General features: G+C 36.5%; 1 protein-coding gene across 13 annotated transcripts in view; it reads right to left on the bottom strand.

The window, feature by feature from the left end:
• The window catches only part of AGTPBP1 (ATP/GTP binding carboxypeptidase 1), a 176,548-nt gene that overhangs the window by 84,586 nt on the left and 68,249 nt on the right, over positions 1 to 23,713 (bottom strand). For all 13 annotated transcript variants that reach the window (XR_011497240.1, XM_070495448.1, XM_044756663.2 and 10 more), the window contains 3 exons: positions 23,352 to 23,529; positions 9,873 to 9,970; positions 6,469 to 6,585 (listed from right to left, as the gene is read on the bottom strand). Coding sequence is in view for 12 of the 13 variants with exons in the window: in XM_070495448.1 (XP_070351549.1) it covers positions 6,469 to 6,585; positions 9,873 to 9,970; positions 23,352 to 23,529 (393 nt within the window). In the remaining variant the exon portion in view is untranslated. The remainder of the gene's footprint in view (positions 1 to 6,468; positions 6,586 to 9,872; positions 9,971 to 23,351; positions 23,530 to 23,713) is intronic.

Here is a 23,713-nt window from a genome sequence, read left to right as displayed (position 1 = left end):
ATATAAAGAACAGACAAGCCAAGAACCTGCATAAGGTGGGAAGTCTAATGGAAGATCCTCCTCCCATAAAGATGGAGCCCCAGAGAACTAAACCTTCAAAATAGAGGACCCAGAAATACCCCCCACACACATACAACAAATAACAGCAAGGAAAGCCAACTGTCCCAAACCTTAGCACTAAGAGGATGAAAAATACCACTACTCACAAATTGGTACCACAGCTTGCCATCACACGGGTATGCAGCCTGAATTCACATTGTCTGGGTGGTCCAAAAACCCTCAAGGAGGAATTTAATCTTTAACAGTGCTCATCAAAAGTAACAACAACAAAAACTTCTGGAGTTTCCACATCGTTTCCACAACAAAAGTATACAGAAAATGAGCAGCTAACAGTAAAAAAAAAAACAACTACATACACAATCTAAAAAGTAGGAGAGAAAGAATTAAAAGAAACAACAGATATAGAAAAAGACGTGCAAGAACTTCAGACACTAAAATAATAAGACTAAGAAATAACTACATTTAATATGTTCAAAGAAATAAAAGACAAGAAACAAGAAGTTAAAGACTGATGAAACAGATTTTTTAAATCTTCTAAAAACCAAAAAGATAATAATAATCTAAATGCCTAACTGATGTTTCTAATGACAGACTAGCTACAGCCAAAAATAGAATTAGGGAACTGGCAGACAGTTCTGATGAAATTATCTGATTGCAGCTTAGAGAAACAAAGAGAAGGAAAACATGAAAAAGCGGTAAAAGATATGCAAGAAAGTAAAAAAGTCTACATTCAATTAGAAATGCCAACAGAGAAGAGAGCGGGAAGGGGAAAGAGGCAGCATCTGAAGAAGGAAACGGAGAGTCTTCCCAAATCCTATGAGCAAACAACTCACAGATTCCAAAACACAATGGATCCCAAACAAGATTTAAAAAAGAATATCCACACTTAGTCAACACTACTGGGAAACTGCACAGCATTGAAGCCAGAGAAATTAAAAGTCACCAGAAACAATTTCCCACAAAGCAAAAAATAAACCTAACAATTACTATCCAGTAATTTCACTCGTAGGAACTTACCCAAGAGAAACAAAGGCATATTTCCACAAAAAGCTCTGTACACAGATATTAGTATCAATTTTATTCATAATAGCCCCAATTTCCAAACATTCCAATAGTCATCAATAAGAATGGATAAAGAAACTGTGGTATATTCATACAAAAAATACTACTCAGCGGGGCTGGCCCCGTGGCCGAGTGGTTAAGTTTGCGTGCTCCGCTACAGGTGGCCCAGTGTTTTGTTGGTTCGAATCCTGGGCGCGGACATGGCACTGCTCATCAGACCACGCTGAGGCAGCGTCCCACATGCGACAACTAGAAGGACCCACAACAAAGAATATACAACTATGTACCGGAGGGCTTTGGGGAGAAAAAGGAAAAAAATAAAATCTTTAAAAAAAAAAAAAATACTACTCAGCAACAAGGAAAGCACCAATGCAATAAAAGGGGTGAATCTCAAAACCATTTGCTGAGCAAAAGAAGCCTCACACACAAGAGTACATACGCTATGATTCCAGTTATGAGAAGTTCTAGAACAGGCAAAACCAACCGAGAATGAAAGATAGCACATCAGTAGTTACTTGGGCAGGACATGAGGAAAAGGGGCTCAGGGAGACCTTCTGGGGTGACAGAAATAATTCCCTACCTTGACTGGGCTGGTAGTTACACAGTCACATAAACTCTCAAAACTCGTTTAACTGCAATATGTGTAATTTACTGCTTGTAAATTATACTTCAATAAAGCTGATTTTAAAAAAGCACAGAGAAAAGAGGCTAACTTCCAAGAATGATTACAAAATAAAGACACTTTCAGACTAAAAGAGAGAGAGAGACAGTCACACACCAAAAGACATACTTCAAGAAGAAGGAAAATAATTCAGACAGAAGGTCTGAGAAACACTGAAGGTAAAAACACAAAGCAGTACCATCATCTGGGTTTTTTAAAAGCTAGAGTTAAAACATAAACGCATATGAGTTGGTTTGGGAGGTGACTATGGTTAAAGTATTCTAAGTTTCCTTTCATAATTAAGAGAAAGAGGAAAGACAGGATCCTAATTAACTCCAGAATTTAGTAAACATGTATGTTACAATATCAAAAGTAACTAGAATTTTTTCATATATGTCAATATTCAAACTTACACTTTAAATGAATGCAGTTTATTGTACATAAATTACACCTCAACAAAGTTGATTAAAATAAAAATAACAAGACTATACAGTTTTCAAACTAATAAGGGTGGAAAAGTGAAACAAGAAAAAAATACTCCAAATGAAGGCAAGGTAAAGAGACAAAGATATAGATAAGAAACAAACAAAAAGAAATAAGATCTCATAAATATAAATCCAAATATAGGAATAATTATATGTAAATAAACTAAATGCTCCAGTTAAACAGCAGTGACTCAGACCTGATTTTTTAAAATCCAACCATATGCTGTTTAAAAGATACACATCTAAGGATATCAAAAACTTGAAAGTAAAAAGATTTCAAAAGACATCAGGCCAGTAGCCAAAATTAAGGTAACTACATTAATATTTTTTTAAAAAACCTTTTTGCCTTAAAGTCCTAGAGACAAAGACAATAACTTCATAACAATAAAAAGCTCAATCCAAAAGGAAGAGAAATCAATTTACATTTATACACAATAAATAATAAGCTTCAAAAAAGATATAACAAAAACCAACAGCTCTGCAAAAAGAGACACATTAGCGATCATAGTGAGAAATTTTTAACACACTTTTCATGGTAATTGGTAGCACAGGAATAATAATCCACAAAGACAGAAAAGAACTCAACACGATTAACCATCTCGTCCTAATAGGCAAACTTACAAAATATACCGCTGTGCCTGACAAGTGCAGAAGAGTTCTTTTCAAGAACACAAGTAGTAACAAAAGCTGACCACATTCAAAGCCATCTCATAAAGAATAAGTCATGTTATCCTACTACCATATGCTAGAAATCAATAAAAAGATAAAAAATTGGAAATTAAAAAGCCAACTGGACATCACCAATGAAACAAACAAAAGAATCATATGGAAATAAAGGTTCAAAACAAAGATAATGAAAATACTAAATATTAAAACTTGTATGACACAGCTAAAACAATAATTAAGCGTGAAATTTATAGACAAAACATGTAAATACTGGGGGGAAAAGTAGAAAATTACTAGATGCCCATCTTAACACGATAACACAAAGAAAGAAAAAAATGAACTAAAGTAAGAAAAATCAAAACATGGCACTGTACGCATATCATTTAGAAACATGGGGATTAACTTCAAAAACATGCTAAAAGTAATCACAGGAAACAGTAGGCAGGCAAGGTACTACAGCTTTTCCTGATTAAAGTATGTAAAACTATTTGACACTTTAAAATCTGTCCATGCATAACTTTAACAAAAATTTAAAAGCAAATTAAAGAGAGGGAAAGAAAAATAATAGAAGTCTGTATGGTAAATGTCACCACGCCACCAGAGATGTGTGAAAACATGGAATTTTGACACTTCCATTATGCTGCCATCAAGAAACAAAAGCAAATAAAGCTACGACTGTCACTTTACCGAAAACAATCAAAGCACAGTAAGTTCCCCTCAAAAACTCTGTTGATAATTCCTTCAATAATTCCATATGCTGCCTTCAAAGGCATTCACTCTGCCCGCACCTGACCACTGAACGGCAGCCGTAACACACGTAGAAACAAAGCAGGTGGTGGTCAGGATTCAAACAAACACATCAAGTAATTTTAAGCTTCAACAGTTGATAGAAAATGACAGGGAAATCCAATTTGAAAAAGTCACAATCAAAATTAATTTCATTTATGTTTAGTATCTCATGATCTGCCAGTATTTGATACAATGATGGCTGAAAAATTCTTTCAAACACTTCCTATGTGGAACCAACCAATATTTTTAATTCTCGAAAGTACATCACTTAAACACGGTCTGTATGTAGTTACAACACATACTTCAAAAAATAGAGACTAAAGTATTTGAACAGTGCATTCCTCTGAAAGTTAAAAATGAGAAAGACAGTCAAGTACCAACACAACTATTTTAGAAATGATTTTCTAATTATGCAAATAAAACACACTGTGTTATTTCCCGTAACACATGCTATGGAAATAGAGCTAACTACTCTACATAAAACTTCATGGCAAAACAGAGAATACATTAATAAATATGTACTATCTGAAATATTTGAAGTAGCTTCTTTTGCTTAAACAAAATGAAAAGGCGTAACTCAGGTGGGAAGAAAACTTTTCAGAGCTCTTAAACTCAGACAAGACAGTCTTGACCGTCTGCCCCCGGCCACACCAAGTCAGACCAAAGGAAGGAACCTGCTCTAGGAGAAGCCAAACTAAAGGTCAAGCGGGCCAGGTGTTCCGAGGGCCACGCAGGACGCCATCAAGGGGAGCCCCCCCTGCGTGAAGAACACAAGCAGACGCGCAAGAACTCATCCTCACAGTCTACCAGAGGGAAGGCCTGGCTTGTGAAAGGAGGAGAAGCAAAATCTTGGCCTTGACACCCATTACAAAATTACTCTTCTCTGTTCCCACATCAAACTCCTACAATTTTTAATCACATTATATATATATCTCATATGCACATAAATAAGAAAGAAAATAGGTGATTTCTTAATAATCAATTGCTTCCCCAAATTCCTTCTGCAGTATTTTTCTGCTTTGAGTTAGCAACATTTGCTCTCTCTGGGGTTTTATTTTTCAGTGGTTCTTAGCTGGACACAAAGGTGTTAAAAGAGCAGCAGATACCTGCTGTAAGTTGAACCAAAGGAAATCACCCTGTATCCTCTCCCAAATGTCTCTCTTTCTGCCTTCTTCTTTTCCTTCCTTTCTTTTTTTTATGTTTTTGTGAGGAAGACTGGCCCTGAGCTAACATCTGTTACCAATCTTCCTCCTTTTGCTTGAGGAAGATTGTCAGTGAGCCAGCATCTGTGCCAATTTTCCTCTATTTTAGGTAGGATGCTGCCACAGCATGGCTTGACGAGCAGCACTAGGTCTGTGCCCGAGGTTGGAACCTGTGAACCCTGGGCCGCCAAAGCAGAGGACACACACTGACCCACTATGCCGCCAGGCCAGCTCCTCTTTTTCTCTTTTTGACAAATACCCTCTACTTCATTTTTGCTCTCTTTCTAGTACTCCTGATTTCAAAGTACCTTCCAACATACCCCAAATCTATGGGGAGTACCGAGACAGCAGGAAGGCGTGGACGGGGGCTGCTGCTGCTTCCACTGCATGCAAAGCTCCTTAGTTCCCAAAGGGAAGCTAAATAATCGGAACCGCGAAATGCAAACACTAGCGGGCAAGCTCTTCTCTAGTTTTATTTCTCACCTAGAACTTCATATTCAAGTCTTTTCTTTAAGCAACTAAGAATTAAGTGTATGGAATTTGGGGAGCATGGGGTTTGCAGCAAAAGCTAAATAAATCTGAGATGATCTGGTTCAAACTCTTTATTTCACAGTTTAAGATTCTGGGCATTTTCAGGGACTTATTCAAGGACCCACCACAAGTGAGCAGAAGAGTGAGAATAAGAAACTAGATCTGCCAGTCACTATCGATTCAATCAGCTTTACTAGCTGTGTAATCCAGGCTGAATGATTATATTCCAGTAAATAAATGAGGGTAAGAAATGTTACTAAGAAGTCACTCTAGGGCCAGCCTGGTGGCACAGCAGTAAAGTTCACACATTCTGCTTTGGCGGCCCAGGGTTCAATGGTTCAGATCCTGGGCAAGGACCTACCCACGGCTTATCAAGCCATGCTGTGGCAGGCGTCCCACATAGAGAGGAAGGTGGACACAGTTGTAGGCTCAGGGCCAATCTTCTTCAGCAAAAAGAGGAGGATTGGCCGGTAGATGTTACTTCAGGGCTAATCTTCCTCCAAAAAAAAAAGGAAGTCACTCTCCCTACGAACCAACTAAGATTTAAAGACTTCAAGTTGTCTTCCTGTCTTCCCCACATTCCACCATTATACATGAACATCAGGGAAAAAAATTCAACATGTAAAGACTGTATTTTTAATTCAGTACTTTCATAGCTCTTATCTCCCCTTAGTTGAATTCAACTGATACAAAGACAACTTTAATATAAGATCTTAAAATACCATTTTAAAGATTATTTTTTACAAAGAGTAAAAATCTACGTCAATTAAAGCGATGAACCAACGTGATGAAAAACTTAAAACGCTACTCCAAAAATTAAATGAGCTAGTCCTCTCGTTTTACAGATAAGCAATTTGCAGCTCAAAGTGTAGAAGTAATTGTCTAATGTCACTCAGAAAAGCAATACTACTTTCATTTTTTTAGAAATGAAAACAGTGATTATAGGTCTATTGGAGAAAAAAAGAACTTTTTCTTAAAATCAGTTAAGATGCTGAATTTTCTATATTTATACCTGAAAATCATCAACAAGCTCAGGGAAAAGGTGTTCATACATTTTAAGTTCTTCTATTGTTCGTCCTGGTTCTTGCTGGGGTTTTAGTTTGTTAATATCCGTTTCAATATCATCATTCTGAAATAACAAAAATAGCAAGTCACCAGTTAAGGAAAAGGTAAAATTACAGAATACATTTTAGCTTTAAAGTTTCACAAATTATTAATTACATGTATTAGAGAATCACTGAATAAAGATTGTATTTTACCATAAATTAAAATTTGCTTGTATTTTTGGGTGGTGGTTGTGTTGTTATTGTTTTGGCTGTTTTGCTGTGTTTCACTTTGGTCAAAGTTACTCTAATATAATACAGTACTTGGGCTCCTCAAGATAGAAAAACTAACGTCAAGATCAAGACCAAGTTATGTTGCTCCCAATCTCCCTAATTATCATTTTGCTCATATTAAAGTGCAGTAAAACTTAAGAAAACTAAATTGAAAACCGTAAGTATACGATGGTGGTGGTGATAATCAAAATAACTAACATTTATTGAGCACTGAAAATACATGAAGCACCATGCTAAGGATTTTACATATAGTAACTAAGCTAATCTGCATAACAACACTAAGAAGTATACAGGATCATCACCTCCATTTAACTTGAAGAGGAAACTGAGGTACAGAGAAGTTAAGCGGCTTGCTCAAAATGACACAGCTTGCAAAGAGAGGAGCCAGAATGTAAAACAAGTCAATGATTCCATAAAGCACTGCCTCAACAGACTAATGATTACCACGCACTCTCATAGTCCATAGTCAGTAACGCTCTCCTAGAAAAGCCCAGGGCACCACTCATTCAGTTTTTCAGGGAAAAAGTAAAGTAAGGAGTGGAACAACAGCCAGAAAGGATTTCCACGCCCCTTTGGGAAAAAAGAGGGTAAATTTAAAGAAGTATGATCTCCGTGAAACAGGATGTGTATCCGGGATCAAATTGGTTCCTACCTGTTCAAAGAGCTAATGCTACCCCATGATAGAAAGACAAGTGTCAGTTTACCTCCTTTCCACGATATTTTCCAGGACCCTCAACTCTGGCCTCACATTACCTTCACTGATGGCTAAAGAGTGATAAGAAGACCACTCACTCATTTTCAATTTGTATTCATTTTTATTTTTGCATTTATCTTACTATCAGAGTAACTACTTATTTTTCATCCTTAAATGTATTCTACTATGCTTCAATCTTTAAAATGCTCTATATACATGTATCTGACTATATTTATACATTTTCATATTAATAAGTAATTTAAAAGGAAAAACATACTAAGTATTTCTCATTATTTCATATTCAGAAATTTAGCTACTATTTGTATAATCAATAAAAAGATTTTCCCCATTGCCATGAATAATAAAGACTGGTTTTATCTAAAGAGTATCATGTTAATTATTGCATCGTTATTGTGTAATTATTATTACACGAATACATACGTAATTTCACATATCTTCAAATTATGCATTGATGAACCAAAAATAATGTAATTTTCTTGATTAGAATCTAATAAAGTAGACAATGCTTTCAAAATAACAAAAAAAATTTACAAAGATATTCTTTTCTCTAAACATACTAGTTCAATATTCAATACTATTTTGTGAAAATATAGCCTTACATAGTGACTCTCTACTTAAAAAAAAAAAATTTACCTGTAAAACAGGCATAGTGAGGCAAGAAAACTGTACTTTGAGAGGCCAATTTTGTGTTTTGGTTTGGGGAAAAACAAAGATAAAGAACTACTGATAGACTTGGAAGAAAGAAACAAAATCACCTTCTACCACTCCTTACAGTCCTACTAAAGTCAAAGAGGGAAAAGGGAAAAAAGAATGCATTGACGCTTATAGACTAACAAGACCTGACGACCTGGAGATGAGTCTTCTAGAACCTCCAGGTTTCTGTAAACACTCCAAACTCTGAAAAATCTGGGGCAAGAGAATGGAATCACTGTGGTGAGGAAAAAACAGTGTCTAAGACCACAATCACAATAGAACACAAACAAATATTATCCCCACTACAATGCAGCAAGTTCAACTGAGGCATGAAAGAAGTGACGGTATTTAGATACAAAGAAAAAATTAAAGTCCAAATTTAACAGCCAATGACAGTAAGACGACAACAGTGGTAAAGAAGAAAAATGATAATACACTTCAGCAGTCTCAAAGAGCCAACAATTCTATACTTCTTTAAGAAAAATCATATTTTAGTATAGCACAGCAGTGAAGAGAGGGGACATTCACACCAGCCTGCTTTATTCTGAATTCTGGCCCCACCTCTTATAAGCTACACTGATAACCTTCCTGTGCCTCCATCTGCTAATTATTAGCCCTATACCTCTCAAAGAATCCAAAAAGTTGATTTGAATATAGCCTCTGTTATCTAAGGAACACTTCTTGGATCCTACCAGTTCTTTTACTTATATCAAGTCGAGAACCACAAACACACAGTTACCCCAGATCTTTTGCCTTCACCATCAGAGCCTGCTCTGTTTTTCTTCTTTGTAGCTTCTTGAGGACAGGATGTAGACCATCATGTCACCCAGACTGGCTAACTTGACAATTTTGCCAAAGATTGCCTTGGGGACCATATTTGGTAATAATGAAACTGGTTCTATATCTGCTATTTCCCCTTCCAGTATCTTAGATGCTACATCCAAAGAGAGTCAAATACTCAGTGTGCCCCAATTTTGATAACAGCATTTCAAGACAAAAAGGCCCAAGGAGACAGAAGGACTAAGCTAAACAGTTGAAAAATGCGTTAAGCAAATATTTTTCTACAGACATTAGAATGGTTCCCTCTACCACTAAATAAATCAAGTAAAGACTACCTAGACTTCCAGAGGTGCCATAAAATTTTCAAAACTCACCTGCCTCTTTACTTAATATCTCATATAACATGACAATAATTTTTTATCTTTTCTCGATTCAATAAATGCACGTCCATTTCCCTTTCCAATCAACTGAAACCTAAGAATCATTATGTAAACACTAATTCTTACCAAAAACCCATCAGTTATTATTTTCCTACTATTTTTGTATCTCCTAAAGATTGCTGAAAGAGGAGCATGTTGCCACTTAAAAGAGTGTTAAACCACTTTCCTTCAAACTTAAATTTCCTTAGACTTTAAAATCTAAGTCAGAAAAGTTAGATAAAATCTTCCTGGTCAGAGAAGAGTGAAAATAAGCTATTTTAAGGCCCTTTCCAGACCAATGCATTCAAAGCAACATTATTTTCCCTTTCAATAGCTTAGTGTCCACAGTCACCCACAATAAAAAGATGTGGACAAATTAATCCACCATTAGCTATCTCTATTTACCCAATCTTTGTTTTACAACTGTGTATACAATTTATCAAGTTGACTAAAGACAGAAATTTAAACTCACCTTAAAATTTTGATCTAGGTCATCTTCATTTTCTGTTTCATTTTCAGCTTCTAAATCAATATCATCGTTGTCATCACTTTCATCTACTACGTCATCCACTATGATACAAAATGTGCTATAAGTAGGTCAGAGGTAAGCATTCTAAAACATGCACATCCAAAGTTAGAATGACATATATAAAGTATTTCAACCACCAAAGGAAAAGGAAATGAAATTTCTTATTAAAAATATCCCAAGTGTTGAAAAATCTATGAGACAAAGTAACAGTGCTTTAAAATTTGGAGAAAAACTGTAAAAAATGTATGGGTTTTTTTACTATTGTTCTCAGTTTTAAAAAATTAATGTCTTACATTGCAACAACCTGAATCAAACATTTTGTTTCTTATTTATGATAAATTTCAATAACTCAATTCATCCCTTTACAATTCATTTCCCATTTACGTGTTTCAAGAACTACCATGTGCCATGTGCTGTGTTGTGTGCTGGGGATTTTTTTAAAAGATCTGTAAATACAGACCCTGCCCTCAGGGAGCTCATGAGGTTAAAGAGCAGAAAAGAGTAAACAAGTAATTATAATACAAAAGATACACGTTAATGAAGGCATATACTTGAAAATGCTATGGGAAAACAAGGGATGGAATAACTAATTACAAACTGCTCATGGCCAAGGGGTTATCAGTGATCACTTCACAAAACAGGTAATAAGTAGTATCTTGAAGAAAATACGGCAGCTTTCTAGGTGAACATAAGGGTGGGTGAGTGTGGCTTTTAAGAAGAGGAAATAACGCTAAATAAAGAATTTAGATGATATCTTTAGAAAATAATAAGTTAACCACGACTTAACTTACATGCTTGGGAAAGTCCTAAGAAAGGCAAATAAGAATAGGAAAATGCAGGGTATAGTAGGCCAAGTAGTTTGATTCTCCCCCCTCAGGGGTGTTTTGTTTGTTTCTTTGTTTTGGTGAGGGAGATTGGCCCTGAGCTAACACCTGCTGCCAATCTTCCTCTTTTGTTTTTTCTCCCCAAACTCCCAGTACATGGTCGTATCTCTTAGTTGTAGATCCTTCTGGTTCTTCTACGTGGGATGTCCCCACAGCATGGATTGATGAGCAATGTGTAGGTCCGTGCCCAAGATACAAACCAGCAACCCCCGGGTCACTGAAGCAGAGCGCGCAAACTTAACCACTACGCCACCAAGCCGGCCTCCTAGATCTTTACCCTATGGAAGATAAGCACTGAGGATTTTCAGGAGGAGAATTGCTTAATTCAACTTACATTTTTCAAAAGAAGGCAGGTGTGAGAGAGAGAACATATATGTGGAGCGAGACCAATCAGTAGAGGAAAAAGACACCAACTGTCTGGACCGATACAGCAGTAATAGGGATGAAGAATGAATATACACTAGAGAGAAACTCAGGGGACAGAATGTAAAAGGACAAGAGGACCATGAAAGTGGAGGAGACAGGGAAAGAAGAGTAGAAGAGTACTCTGAAAGTACTCAGGTAAGTAACTGAGGGCTGTAAAACAAAGTAGAGAATTTTTTTTTTTCCAAAGATTAGCACCTGAGCTAACATCTGTTGCCAGTCTTTTTTCCTTCTTCTTCTTCTGCCCAAAGCCCCCTGGTACACAGTTGTATATTCTAGTTGTAGGTCCTTTTGGCTCTTCTATGTGGGATGCCGCCTCAGCATGGCCTGATGAGCAGTGCTAGGTCCGCGCCCAGGATCCAAACCGGTGAAACCCCAGGCCACTGAGGCGGAGCATGCGAACTCAACCATTGGCCACGGGGCCAGCATCTAGAGAATATTTTTAAAGGACATTTTTCTAAACTTTTAAAAAATTTTTTTAACTGAGGAATAATTGACAAATATAATTGTACATATTTAAATTGTACAACGTGATGATTTGATATACATATACACTGTAAAATGATTACCAAGATGAAGGTACTCAACACAGGCATCACCTCACAGTTAACACTGTTAATACTTTGTGCATGTGTGTCTGTGTATGTGTGTGTGACTGCTTAAGATCTACTCTCAGGAACTTTAAAGTATACACTAGAGTCACCATGCTGTACACTATTATCTCCAGAACTTAAACTTCTTATAACTGAAAATTTGTACCCTTTGACCTCACGACCCCAGTCCCCACATCCATCATTCTATTCTCTGTTTCTATGAAACTGGGTTTTTAAAAAAAACATTCCACATATAAGTGATGCCATATAGTTGTATTTCTCTGTCTGGCATAGTTGACTTAGCATAATGTCCTCCAGATTCACCCATGTTGCTGCAAATGGTGGGATTTCCTTCTTTTTATTGGCTGAATAATATTCCTATACTCCCTTTATCCATTCATACCTCGAAGGACATTTAGGTTGTTTCCAAACCCTGGCTACTGTGAACAACGCTGCAATGAACATGAGTGTGCAGATAACTCTTCCAAGATAATAATTTCGGTTCTTTCAGATAAACACCCAGGAGTGGGATTGCTGATATTTCTATTTTTATTTTTTTGAGGAACCTCCAAGTTGTGTTCCATAATAGTTCTACCATCTTAGATTCCCACCAACAAGATATAAGTGTTCTGTTTCCTCCACACCCTTGCCAACATTTGCTATTTTGTCTTTTTTGTAATAGCCATTCTAACAGGTGTGAGGTGATATCTCACTGTGCTTTTGATTTGCATTTCCCTGATGTTTAGTGATGTTAAGCCCCTTTTCATATACCTGATGGCCATTTGTATGCCTTCTTTGGGAAAATGTTTATTCAGGTACTTTGCCCATTTTTTACTTGGATCATTTGCTTTTGTGCTATTCAGCTGTATGAGTTCTTTATACATTTTGGATATCCACCTCTTATCAGATATATGGTTTGGAAATATTTTCTCCCATTCTGTAGGCTGCCTTTTCAATTTATTGTTTCCCTTGCTGTGCAGAATCTCTTTAGTTTGATGTAGTCCCTGTGTGTGTTTAGCTTTTGTTGCTATTGCTTTTGGTGTCTTATCCAAGAAACCATTGCCAAGACCAATCAGAAGGATCTTGTTCCCTACATTTTCTTCTAGGAGTTTTACAGTTTTAGGTCTTATATTTAAGTCTTTGACCCATTTTAAGTTAATTTTTGTGAGTGCTGTAAGATAGGGTTCCAGTGTCATTCTTCTGCACGTCGATACATAGTTTTCCCATTACAATTTATTGAAGATATTGTCCTTTCCCCAATGTGCATTCTTGGCACCCTTATCAAAAACTGGTTCACCAAATATGCATGGGTTTATGCCTGGGCTCTCTATTCTGTTCCACCTGGCTATGTGCCTGGTATATTTGAGTACCATACTTTTTGAATACTATAGGTTTTTAACAGTTTCAAATCAGGAAGTGTGATGCCTCTAGCTTTGTTCTTCTCTCTCAGGACTGCTTTGGTTATTTGGGGTCTTTTGTGGTTCCATACAAATTTTTGGATAGTTTTTCACATTTCTGTGAATCTGTAGATCGCTTTAGGTAGTATGGACATTTTAACAATATTAATTCTTCCAATCTAAGAACATAGAACATCTTTCCATTTGTGTTCTCTTCAAACTCATCAATGTCTTATAGTTTTCAGTGTACAGGTATTACAAATAAATTTTACTAAGGATTTGAAAGTATTTTATTGTTTTTGATGCTATTATAAACGGAAATGTTTTCTGAATTTCTCTTTCAGAGAGTTCGTTGATAGTGTGTATAGAAACACAACAGACTTTTGTATACTGATTTTGTATCCTGCAATTTTACTGTATTCATTTATTAGTTCTAACAGTTTTTTGGTGGAGACTTTAGTGTTTCCTATATATAAGATCATGTCATCTACAAACATAATTTTACTTCTTCCTTTCTGATTTGGATGCCTTTTCTTTTTTCTAGTCTAATTGCTACAGCTAAGATATTTAGTACTATGTTGAATAGACAGGGCAAGAGTGGGCATCCTTGTCTTGTTCCTGATTCCAGAGGAAGGCTTTTTAACTTTTCACCATTGAGCATGATGTAAGCTATGGGCTTGTCATATACAGGCTTTATTACAATGAGGAACATTCCCCCTATACGTAATTTGTTGAGAACTTTTATCATGAAAGTATTTTGAATTTTGTGAAAAGCTTTTTCTGCATCTATTGAAATGATCAGACGATTTTTATCCTTCATTTTGTTAATGTGGTGTATCACATTTTGATTTGTGGATGTTGAAATATCCTTGCATCCCACAGATGAATCCCACTTAATCATGGTGTATGATCCTTTCAATTTGTTGTTGAATTCAGTTTGCTGGTATTTTGTTGAAGACATTTCCATCTACGTTCCTCAGGGATACTGGCCTGTAACTTTCTTCTCTTGTAGCATCTTTGTCTGGCTTTGGTATCAGGGTGATGCTGGTTCCATAAAATGAGTTTAGAAGTGCTCCTTCCTCTTCAATTTTTTGGAAGAGTTTAAGAAGGACTATCTTTAAATGTTTGGTAGAATCCAGTTGTGAAGACATCTGGTCCTGGGCTTTTGTTGGGAGATTTTTTATTATTGATTCAATTTCATTACTAGTAATTGGCCTGACGAGATTTTCTATTTCTGATTCAGTCTTGGTGGGTTTTGTGTCTCTAGGAATTTATCTTCTTCTGAAATGTCCAATTTGTTGGAGTATAATTGTTCACAGTATCCTCTTACAATCCTTTGTATTTCTGTGCTATCAGCTGTAATGTCTCCTCTTTCATTTACATTTTATTGAGTCATCTCTCTTTTTTACCTAGTATAGCTAAAGGTTTGCCAAGTCTATCTTTTCAAAACACCAACTATTAGTGTTGTTAATCTTATCTAATATCTTTCTAGTCTCTATTTCATTTATTTCTGCTCTAGTCTTCATTATTTCCTTCCTTCTGCTAACTTTGGCCTTAGTTTATTCTTTCTTTTCTGGTTCCTTGAAGTATAATGTTAGGCTGTTTATTTGGCTCTTTCTTTTTTCTTAAGGTAGGTGTTTACTGCTATAAACTTTCCTCTTTGAGGTACTTTTGCTGCATCCCAAAAGTTTTGATACGCTGTGTTTCCACTTTTGTTTACATCCAAGATATTTTCTGATTTCCTCTGTGACCCACTGGTTGTTCAAAAATGTGTTATTTAACTTCCAAATATCCGTGAATGTTTCAGCTTTCATCCTATTACTGATTTCTAGTTTCACACCATCGCGGTCAGAAAAGATACTTGATGTGATTTCAATCTTTTTAAACTCATTATAACTTATTTTGTGACCTAACATATGACACATCCTGGAAAATGTTCCATGTGCACTTGAGGAGCGCGTATTCTGCTGCTATTGGATGGAATTTTCTGCATATGTCTGTTAGGTCCATTTTGTCTAAAGTGCCATTCAAATCCATTATTTCCTTATCGATTTTCTGTCTGATCTAGCCATTGTTGAGAGTGGGGCATTTAAGTTTCCTAATATTAGGAAACATTGCCATTTCTCCCTTCAGACCTTTTACTAATTTTTTAATACATTTAGGTGCTCCAATATTGGGTGCACATGTTCATAATTATTCTATCTTCTTGATTAATTGACCCCATTATCATTACATAATGATCTTCGTTGTCTCTTGTTACAGGTTTTCACCTAAAGTCTATTTTGTCTGATGTAAGTATGCTACCCCTCCTCCTTTTTGGTTTCCATTTGCAAGGATATCTCTTTCTATCTCTTCATTTTCAGCCTATGAGGATCCTTAAAGCTTAAGTAAGTCTCTGGTAGGCAGCATATAGTTGGGCCTTATTTTTTTTAACCATTCAGCAATGCTATGTCTTTTAATTGGAGAATTTAAACCATTTATACTTAGAGTAATTACAGGTAATTACTCTACTAGTGCCATTTTGGTTATTGCTTTGTGATTGTTTTGTGGGCCCTTTGTTCCTTTCTTCCTCTCTTACACCTTCTTTCTGAGTTGACGGTTTTTTGTAGCGTCATGTTTTGATTCTTCTCTATCATTTGTGTATCAATTATGGGTTTTTGCTTTGTAGTTACCATTAGGCTTTCATAATACTTTTTATATTTATAACCATCTATTTTAAGCTGATAACAACTTCAATTGTATAAAAAACTTCTACCCATCTACTTGCCTCCCCACAATTTATGTGGTTAATGTTTCAATTTCCATCGCTTTATATTGTGTATCCAGTAACAAAATATTGTAGCTATATTTATTTTTAACACTTCTGTCTCTTAACCTATATACTAGAGTTCAAAATGATGTACACACTACCATTTCAATATTAGTGTATTTTGAATTTGACTACATATTTACCCTTAAAGTAAATTTTATACTTTCATATGTTTTCATGTTACTAATTAGCACCCTATTTTTTCAGCTTGAAGAATTCCCTTCAACATTTCTTGTAAGGCAGGTGTAGTAGTCATAAATTCCCTCAGCGTTTGTTATTCTGGGAAAGTCATTATCTCTCTTTCATTTCTAAAGGACAATTTTCCTGGGTAAACTATTCTTGGCTGACAGTTTTTCCTTTGAGCACTTTGAATATGCCATCTCACTCTCTCCCAGCCTAAGGTTTCTGCTGAGAAATCTGCTACTAGCCTTATCAGAATTACCTTGTATGTGATAAGTCTTTTTTCTCTTGCTGCTTTCAAACTTCTCTCTTTGTTTTTGATTTTATGGAGCTTGATTATAATGTCTCAGTGAAGATCTTTTGGGATGAATCTGTTTGGAGATCTCTGAGCTTCACAGACCAAGATGGCCAAATCTCTCCCCAGATTTGGTAAGTTTTCAGCCATTATTTCTTTAAGTTTTCTGTCCTTTTCTGTCTCTTCTACTTCTGGGACTCCTATAATACAGGCATTGTTTCACTTCATGGTGTTCCATAATTCACACAGGCTTCCTTCACTCTTTTTCATTCCAATTTCTTTTTTCTCCTCTGACTGGATAATATCAACAGATCTGTCTTCAAGTTCACAGATTCCTTCTTCTGCTTGATTGATCCTGATGCTGAAGTCCTCTACTGCATTTTTCATTTCATTCACTGTATTCTTCAGGTCCAAAATTTCTGCTTAGTTGTTTTTATGACTTCTTTATCTTTATTCATGTATTGTTTTCCTAAGTTCAGTGAGTTGTCTATCTGTCGTCTCTTAAATTATTTGAGCTTCCTTAAAATAACTATTTTTGAATTCTTTTTTAGGTAACTCACAGATCTCCATTTCTTTGGGGTTAGTTACTGGAAATTACTGTGTTCCTTTCGGTAGTGTCATGTTTTCTTGCTTTTTTATGTTTCTGATGGCTCTGTGTTGATGTCTACACATTTGAGAGCACAGTCACCTCTTCTAGCCTTTTCAGACAGGCTTAGGTAGGGAAAGACTTGCACCTGAAGGCAATGGCTGGGTAGGATATAGGATCTTTGCTTTCTGGGAAGGCACAGTAACAGTCTCCATGCAGCTCCATCAGCTGAGGTCAACATTAGCACAAACTGCAAGGGTCTTCTGTGGCCAATACTATGGAGGTCCTGCAGGTGGCAGTGGTGGCTAGGGCTATTGGGCTGCTTGGAGGCAAAGGCTGCTGTGGTCTCCTTGTTCTCCTTTTTTGCCCATGGGAGGAAGTTCTACCTAAGGAGATCTCTCTTTGCTCCTGGTCTGGTATGCTGGCACTCAGAACAGCAGCAGAACTGGAGTCCTGGGACTAGGTGCATGCAGAACCAGCACAGTGCCTGGGTCCTGGGACACAGGTGCATTTGCAGCAGCAGTGGAGTCTGGCATAGCATTAGTGTCTTAGATGCAAGAGCGTGCAGATCTCTCATGGAAAAGGGGTCTGGGTCTCTGGGTCTTGCCAGATTTCAGCCAGAGGGAGATGCAGCAACAGCGGGCCCAGAGTGACAGCCCCAGCCCCAAGGAGCAGGTACACTGGGCAGCACTAGAGGCAGCTCCATCAGCTGGGATCAGCGTTGACGAAGACGTGGGAGACCTCAGTAGCAAAGGCTACAAATGTCCATAGAAATGAGGCTTGCTGGGATTCTTCTGCTTTCCTTTTCCCTGTCAGGTGAAATTCCTCTGAGGGGAACCCTCCTGGTGCCAAGCTGCTCTAGACTGGGGGACAAGGTGACGTAGATAATATGTTTCCTGTACTTTTCTACTCGACCATCCTCAGTTTTTGAGCTCTGCAAGGTTTTTGATGCTTCTTCATGGTAGCCCAGAACCATCCCTGAGATATTTTCATCAGTTTTTAGTTGGTTGGTTGTTTTTGTTGTATTTGTATGGGAGACAAGCGTTGGTACCTCCTACCCCAACATTTTGCTGACATCACCTTCTTTAGACTCTTCTTGACTTCCATTTCCAATGTGACTCATTACAGTGAAGATTATAAACTCCTCCCTACCCGCCTGTTCTCCTCTCCATTTTAGCACCAACACCTCTGAGTTCTAGCTAGAGGTTATAGATCCCAGCCTTCCTCACAGTAGTTACAGCCATATGACCAAGTTTTGACCAATGGCATGTGACATAAAGTGGTAAATGCAAATTCTAGGTGAAATTCTTTCTTTTTTTTTAAAGTACGCTTTTTTTCGGTGAGGAAGATTGGCCCTGAGCTAACATGTGTTGCCAATCTTCCTCTTTTTTTTGTTTTCTCCCCAAAGCCCCAGTGCATAGTTGTATATCCTAGTTGTAAGTCCCTCTAGTTCTTCTATGTGAGACGCCACCACAACATGGCTTGATGAGTGGTGCATAGGTCCACACCCAGGATCTGAACCAGTGAACCCCAAGCCACTGAAGTGGAGCACGCAAACTTAATCACTATTTAAAAAGAAAACTGCCCTCTCCACTTTTTTTCATTACCATTTTCCACATACACATGAGGAAACCACCATAGGAGATGATGAAAACAAAAAGAACCAGTTTCCTTTGATGACCTGGTAGAACAGAGGCCTACTGCCCAGGCTCTCCTGCCCATCTTTCGGATGGATATATGAGAAAAAAACTTCTATCTTGTGGGGACCAGCCTGGTGACGTAGTGGTTAAGTTCATGTACTCCACTTCAGCAAGCCAGCACTTGCAGGTTCAGATCCCGGGCGCAGACTTACACACTGCTCATCCAAGCCATGCTGTGGCAGCATCCCACATACAAAACGGAAAACTGGCACAGATGTTAGCTCAGGAACAACCTTCCTCAAGCAGAAAGAGGAAGATTCACAACAGATGTTAGCTCAGGGCCAATCTTCCTCTCCCAAAAAATAAATAAATAATATAAAAAACCTTCTATCTTGTGGCAGTGTAGCAAAGGGGCTCTGGAGACAGAATACTTAATTCAAGTCCTAGCTTCTCCACTTACTAGCTATTTGACCTTGAGCAAGTTACATAAGTTATTTGTGTCTCAGTTTCCTCATCTATAAAACAGAGATGCCACACTCATAGTGTTCTTGTGAGCAGTAAAGGCGTTACGATATGTAATGTCCCAGGCAAAGAGAATGTGCTACCAAAATACCTGTTATTACAATTGTTACTTGAATGACTAGGGCACTGTATGGGGTCACTTTGAAATAGCAGCTCATTCTATCCTAACTAACACAGTTAACAAATTGCTTTTTAAACTATTTTGGAAATAGCAAAAAAATAAGTATTCATATTGCATATGGTAACCTGGGTCTATTTATGCAACTGTACTAACAGCAGTTAGTCATGGATAAACAAGGGAAGAACTGACATTTGGAGAAAGAACTGTTAGGGAAAAAGAAAAAGACTGAATTCAGAAAAGCCTATTGCCAACAAGAAAGATAACTGCTTGGACAGGGAGAAGGGAAAATGCAGTTCAGCATCAGAGAGAATATATGGGCTTAACTTTTAATCAAACCTTTCAAATATTTTCCTTTATATGGTATTTTCCCTTGGTTTTATACTCCAGATGTGAAATGCCATATAGCTTAGGGTGTCTGAGACCTTTTCCATTCCAACGATCTATTCTTGTGCCACTGCCACTAAATAATATCAATTACTATAGCTTAATTATACATACTACATACGACTACATACTACAATGAACTTACTTTCGTAAAAATAATCCTCACTTTGTCAAGGTCTCCTATACGTGAAAAATACTGCTCAATTCAATTTGCTAATATATTAGGATTTTAATATTTATTTTCACAAGTGACAATGATCTGTAGGTTTTTCAGGTCATTCTTACCAGGTTTTGCTAGCTTCTAAACTTTCCTTGTTTTCCCTAAGCTTTAGAAAATAAAGCATAGGAAAATTTCTTGAAAGTTGAGAGAACTAATCTACAGAGTCATCAGCACTTGGTGTCTTCACTGAAGACAACCCGACTGCATCCTCAGTTGCAGGTTTTCTACTACTAAAGTCAAATTTAGTTATTCATATTTTCCTATTGTCCATTTCAATCATATTTTCAAACGTATTAACAAGAGTTATCTTTAGCATCACTTAGATTGGTTTAACCTCTACTTAATTCACCAAGAACTTAGAAGTGTATTAAAATCACCCACTCATACTATGTTTCTATCAATTTCTCCTTATTATTCAAATGATTATAGCTTTATCTATCTTTGCTCTAGAATTTGGCACACTTGTTATTATCTAGATTGTACAAAACAATCCTTGCTGTCTTCAGTATATACCAGCTACTTAGATTTTGTTTTTTAACCCTATCTGAGAGTCTCTCTTTTAATAGGAGTATTTTATCCATTTAAATATCTCATTACTGAAGCTGAGTTGCTTTTTCTTGCTTGGTGTTTAGCACTCTCAGGATTTTGTGCATCTTTGAAATTTCCTTGCTTTTCTATAGTAGTGATGAATGCACCCTTTCAAGAATTTTTTCCAAGAAAAAAAAACATACATAATCTTATATAGAATTCAAAGTGTTCATAGTCTCTGAAGTCCATCCATGGATTCCTATGGTTCAGTGGATCCAAGCCTAAGGTTCTAGATGTTACTTTTACATTTTAAAACACATATTTGGACCACTAGTTCTATAATTATAATTTTAGAAATGCAAGAATAGTGTAATATTAGGAAAGCTATCAATATAAATTTTAGTTTATTTATGTAAAAGACGCAATTTTTTATAACTGTATAGTATGTATCCTTCACCAAGAATTAGTTAGTATATTTCAAATTAAAAGCAGAGCAACTACTTAGTATTACATATTTAACAGTTTGTAATGGTTAATACAATTACTCTGCTCCTATGTCTTCTGTATTCTTGACATCATAATTCATCGCTGGCCTGAATGGAGTAATACTTCATGCAATTACTTTAGGAAGGGTACCTGGATAACATACTTCTATACCCTTACATGCCTAGGAATATGTACTTTCACATATGGATGGCAACTAATAAGGGTTCAAAAATCTTGAGTCAGAACTCTTTCCCTTCAAATCTCTGTAGATGCTGTTTCACTATCTTTTGGCATTTAATGTTCAAGGGAGTAAGTCTTGAGGTCAGCTCAATTCATTCATCAACAAATGTTAAATGCACATATTACGTTTCATGCAATCTAATGAATGTTGAGGACAAAATGAAGAAAAAAACAACAGTCCTATCTTCATGGAACTTATACTCTAGCTGAGGAAGGAAAAAATAATGAAAATTGTGATAAATGTAACGAAGCCTGATATGTGAGAAAATAACAGAAAGAAGAAAGAGGGTATTTTCCTTGTGTCTATGCAGTTGCTATTAGAACACTCCACTCACATCTTCATCACAAAGGCCTGTTAGTCAATGTAAATCTCCATTTCTAGTTCAGAGATCCATCAGTCTCAGATGGGGCCGAAAAGGAATCCTCAGAAAAATATCATCTCTGCCATTTTTTTCCCATGTTTGGTGAATTCACTACATGAAGTCAGTTTCTCTACCTTGTGATTCTTCTGGACACTGAATAAAGAACACTATGGGGTATATCCTTTCTCCCTCCCAGTGATACTATCTGCCGTATCATAGAGAAGTTTCACCAGCTTTCTACCAGTTCGAACCACCATTTAAATCCCCACAATCCTACTCCCGCACCCTTGAGATACAGGAAAGAAAGGGTTCCAACTGCCCCTTGATTGTCCCTCCAAATCAGGTGCTGGCGGAACCTCAACTTGGAGCCAGAGATACTGCATTTCAAGAAGACTGAGTAGAGAGCTGACACTCTTCTGTATTCATATTTCCATCACGTTTGTTGCATGGGTTCTATGTTTGTTAGGTAAAAACAAAAAATGTTCCTTTACCTAGTCTTCGGATCCAATACAGATTTTCCCCTATTTTTAAAATTTGTTGGTAATTTTAAATGGAATTCAAAGAAGGAATTAGACCACTGTTTTCACTTAGCTATCTCATTCAAGTCCCAGACTTAGTCTTAGACTTTTAAACCTTTTAAAGAAAGTTTCTGAATAATCCATTTTGATATTTTGTGTAGACTAAACTTATACTTTAATAATTAAACATCTTAAAAATAAAATCTTAGGGGCTGGTCCCATGGCCGAGTGGTTAAGTTCGCGCACTCCGCTGCAGGCGGCCCAGTGTTTCGTTGGTTCGAATCCTGGGCGCGGACATGGCACTGCTCATCAAGCCACACTGAGGCAGTGTCCCACATGCCACAACTAGAAGGACTCACAATGAAGAATATACAACTATGTACTGGGGGGCTTTGGGGAGAAAAAGGAAAAAAATAAAATCTTTAAAAGAAAATAAAATAAAATCTTAGTGTACTCTGTGATATATACCATTATAAATCTATATCAAAGATACTAAAATTAATCATAACTACTTGAAAATTCTTTTAAACCACTTTATTTAAAATATTGCTTTTAAATATAAGAACCTTCAATTTTTTTTCAAAAAGTGGTCAACTGACAAGAAAATACTTTAGAAATTCTATTAATAGCCTAGACTATTTTCTCTTTTCCATTTTGCTAGATCTTATCAAAAAAATTCCACTTTTTCCCCACATTAATAAGTTTAAACTCTTACTTCCCTGGCTAGGTACCTACAGTACTGTACAGAAAATGGCAAACAGCCTTCTTCTGATAATTTCATATTTTCATTTGGGGAAGTTATGTGCAAGTTTTGTTAAGCATAACCCAAAACATTTTGGTGATCAGATATTTTTAACTTAAAAAAAATGAAGTTCATTAAAAAGCTACAAATGTAAGCTCAAATATAATTACCTACATATTTAATGTTTATTTACATTCCTACATTTTGAAAATTTATATAAAACTATCAAATAATGTTGCTATGTGATGCTTAAATTTTTTCGCAGTTCACATTTACATATATGTAACACATCCCACACTACTTCCCTTAATTACTAGACCTCAATTTCTTATATTTAAAGAAACACTTATTAAGTAAAATATAATGTGAAAGTTTATTGTGTCCATTAAGGCCTTCTATTGCTGGGGAGTTGGACACAAGTACAACAAAAAGTCAACAGAGTCACACAATTCCAAGAACCACTGAGAGCCAGCAGTAAGCACGTGGTCCTACCTTCAGGGGGTAAACTGTAGAGCTGGGCCACAGGTCCAGTCACAGGAATAACTGGCAACTGGAAATGGAAAGAACTTTTAATTGTTGGGAGTGGCAGGCGATTTTTAGGGAAACACTTCCTCATTATCAGACTGGAGGTGTTGACAAGAGGATCGAGGGTCCTGACTGCCAAACATTCCTGGTTTTTAAGAAAAGAAAAAAAAGATAATTTGCCTTTTGTGAATAACTGAACCAATTTTACATGATTTCAGAAATTAATACATTAATAATTTTCTAGTAACAAATATCACAAAAACCATTATTTTAACATAATGTAATTATAAAATAGCTTTGACTATTCAGAAGTATCTCTTTGTGAAACA

This window comes from Equus asinus, chromosome 23, assembly GCF_041296235.1.
Source record: "Equus asinus isolate D_3611 breed Donkey chromosome 23, EquAss-T2T_v2, whole genome shotgun sequence".
NCBI classification, from domain to species: domain Eukaryota; kingdom Metazoa; phylum Chordata; class Mammalia; order Perissodactyla; family Equidae; genus Equus; species Equus asinus.
Note: the sequence above shows the minus strand (reverse complement) of the source record. Positions and strands in the feature narration are given on the sequence as shown.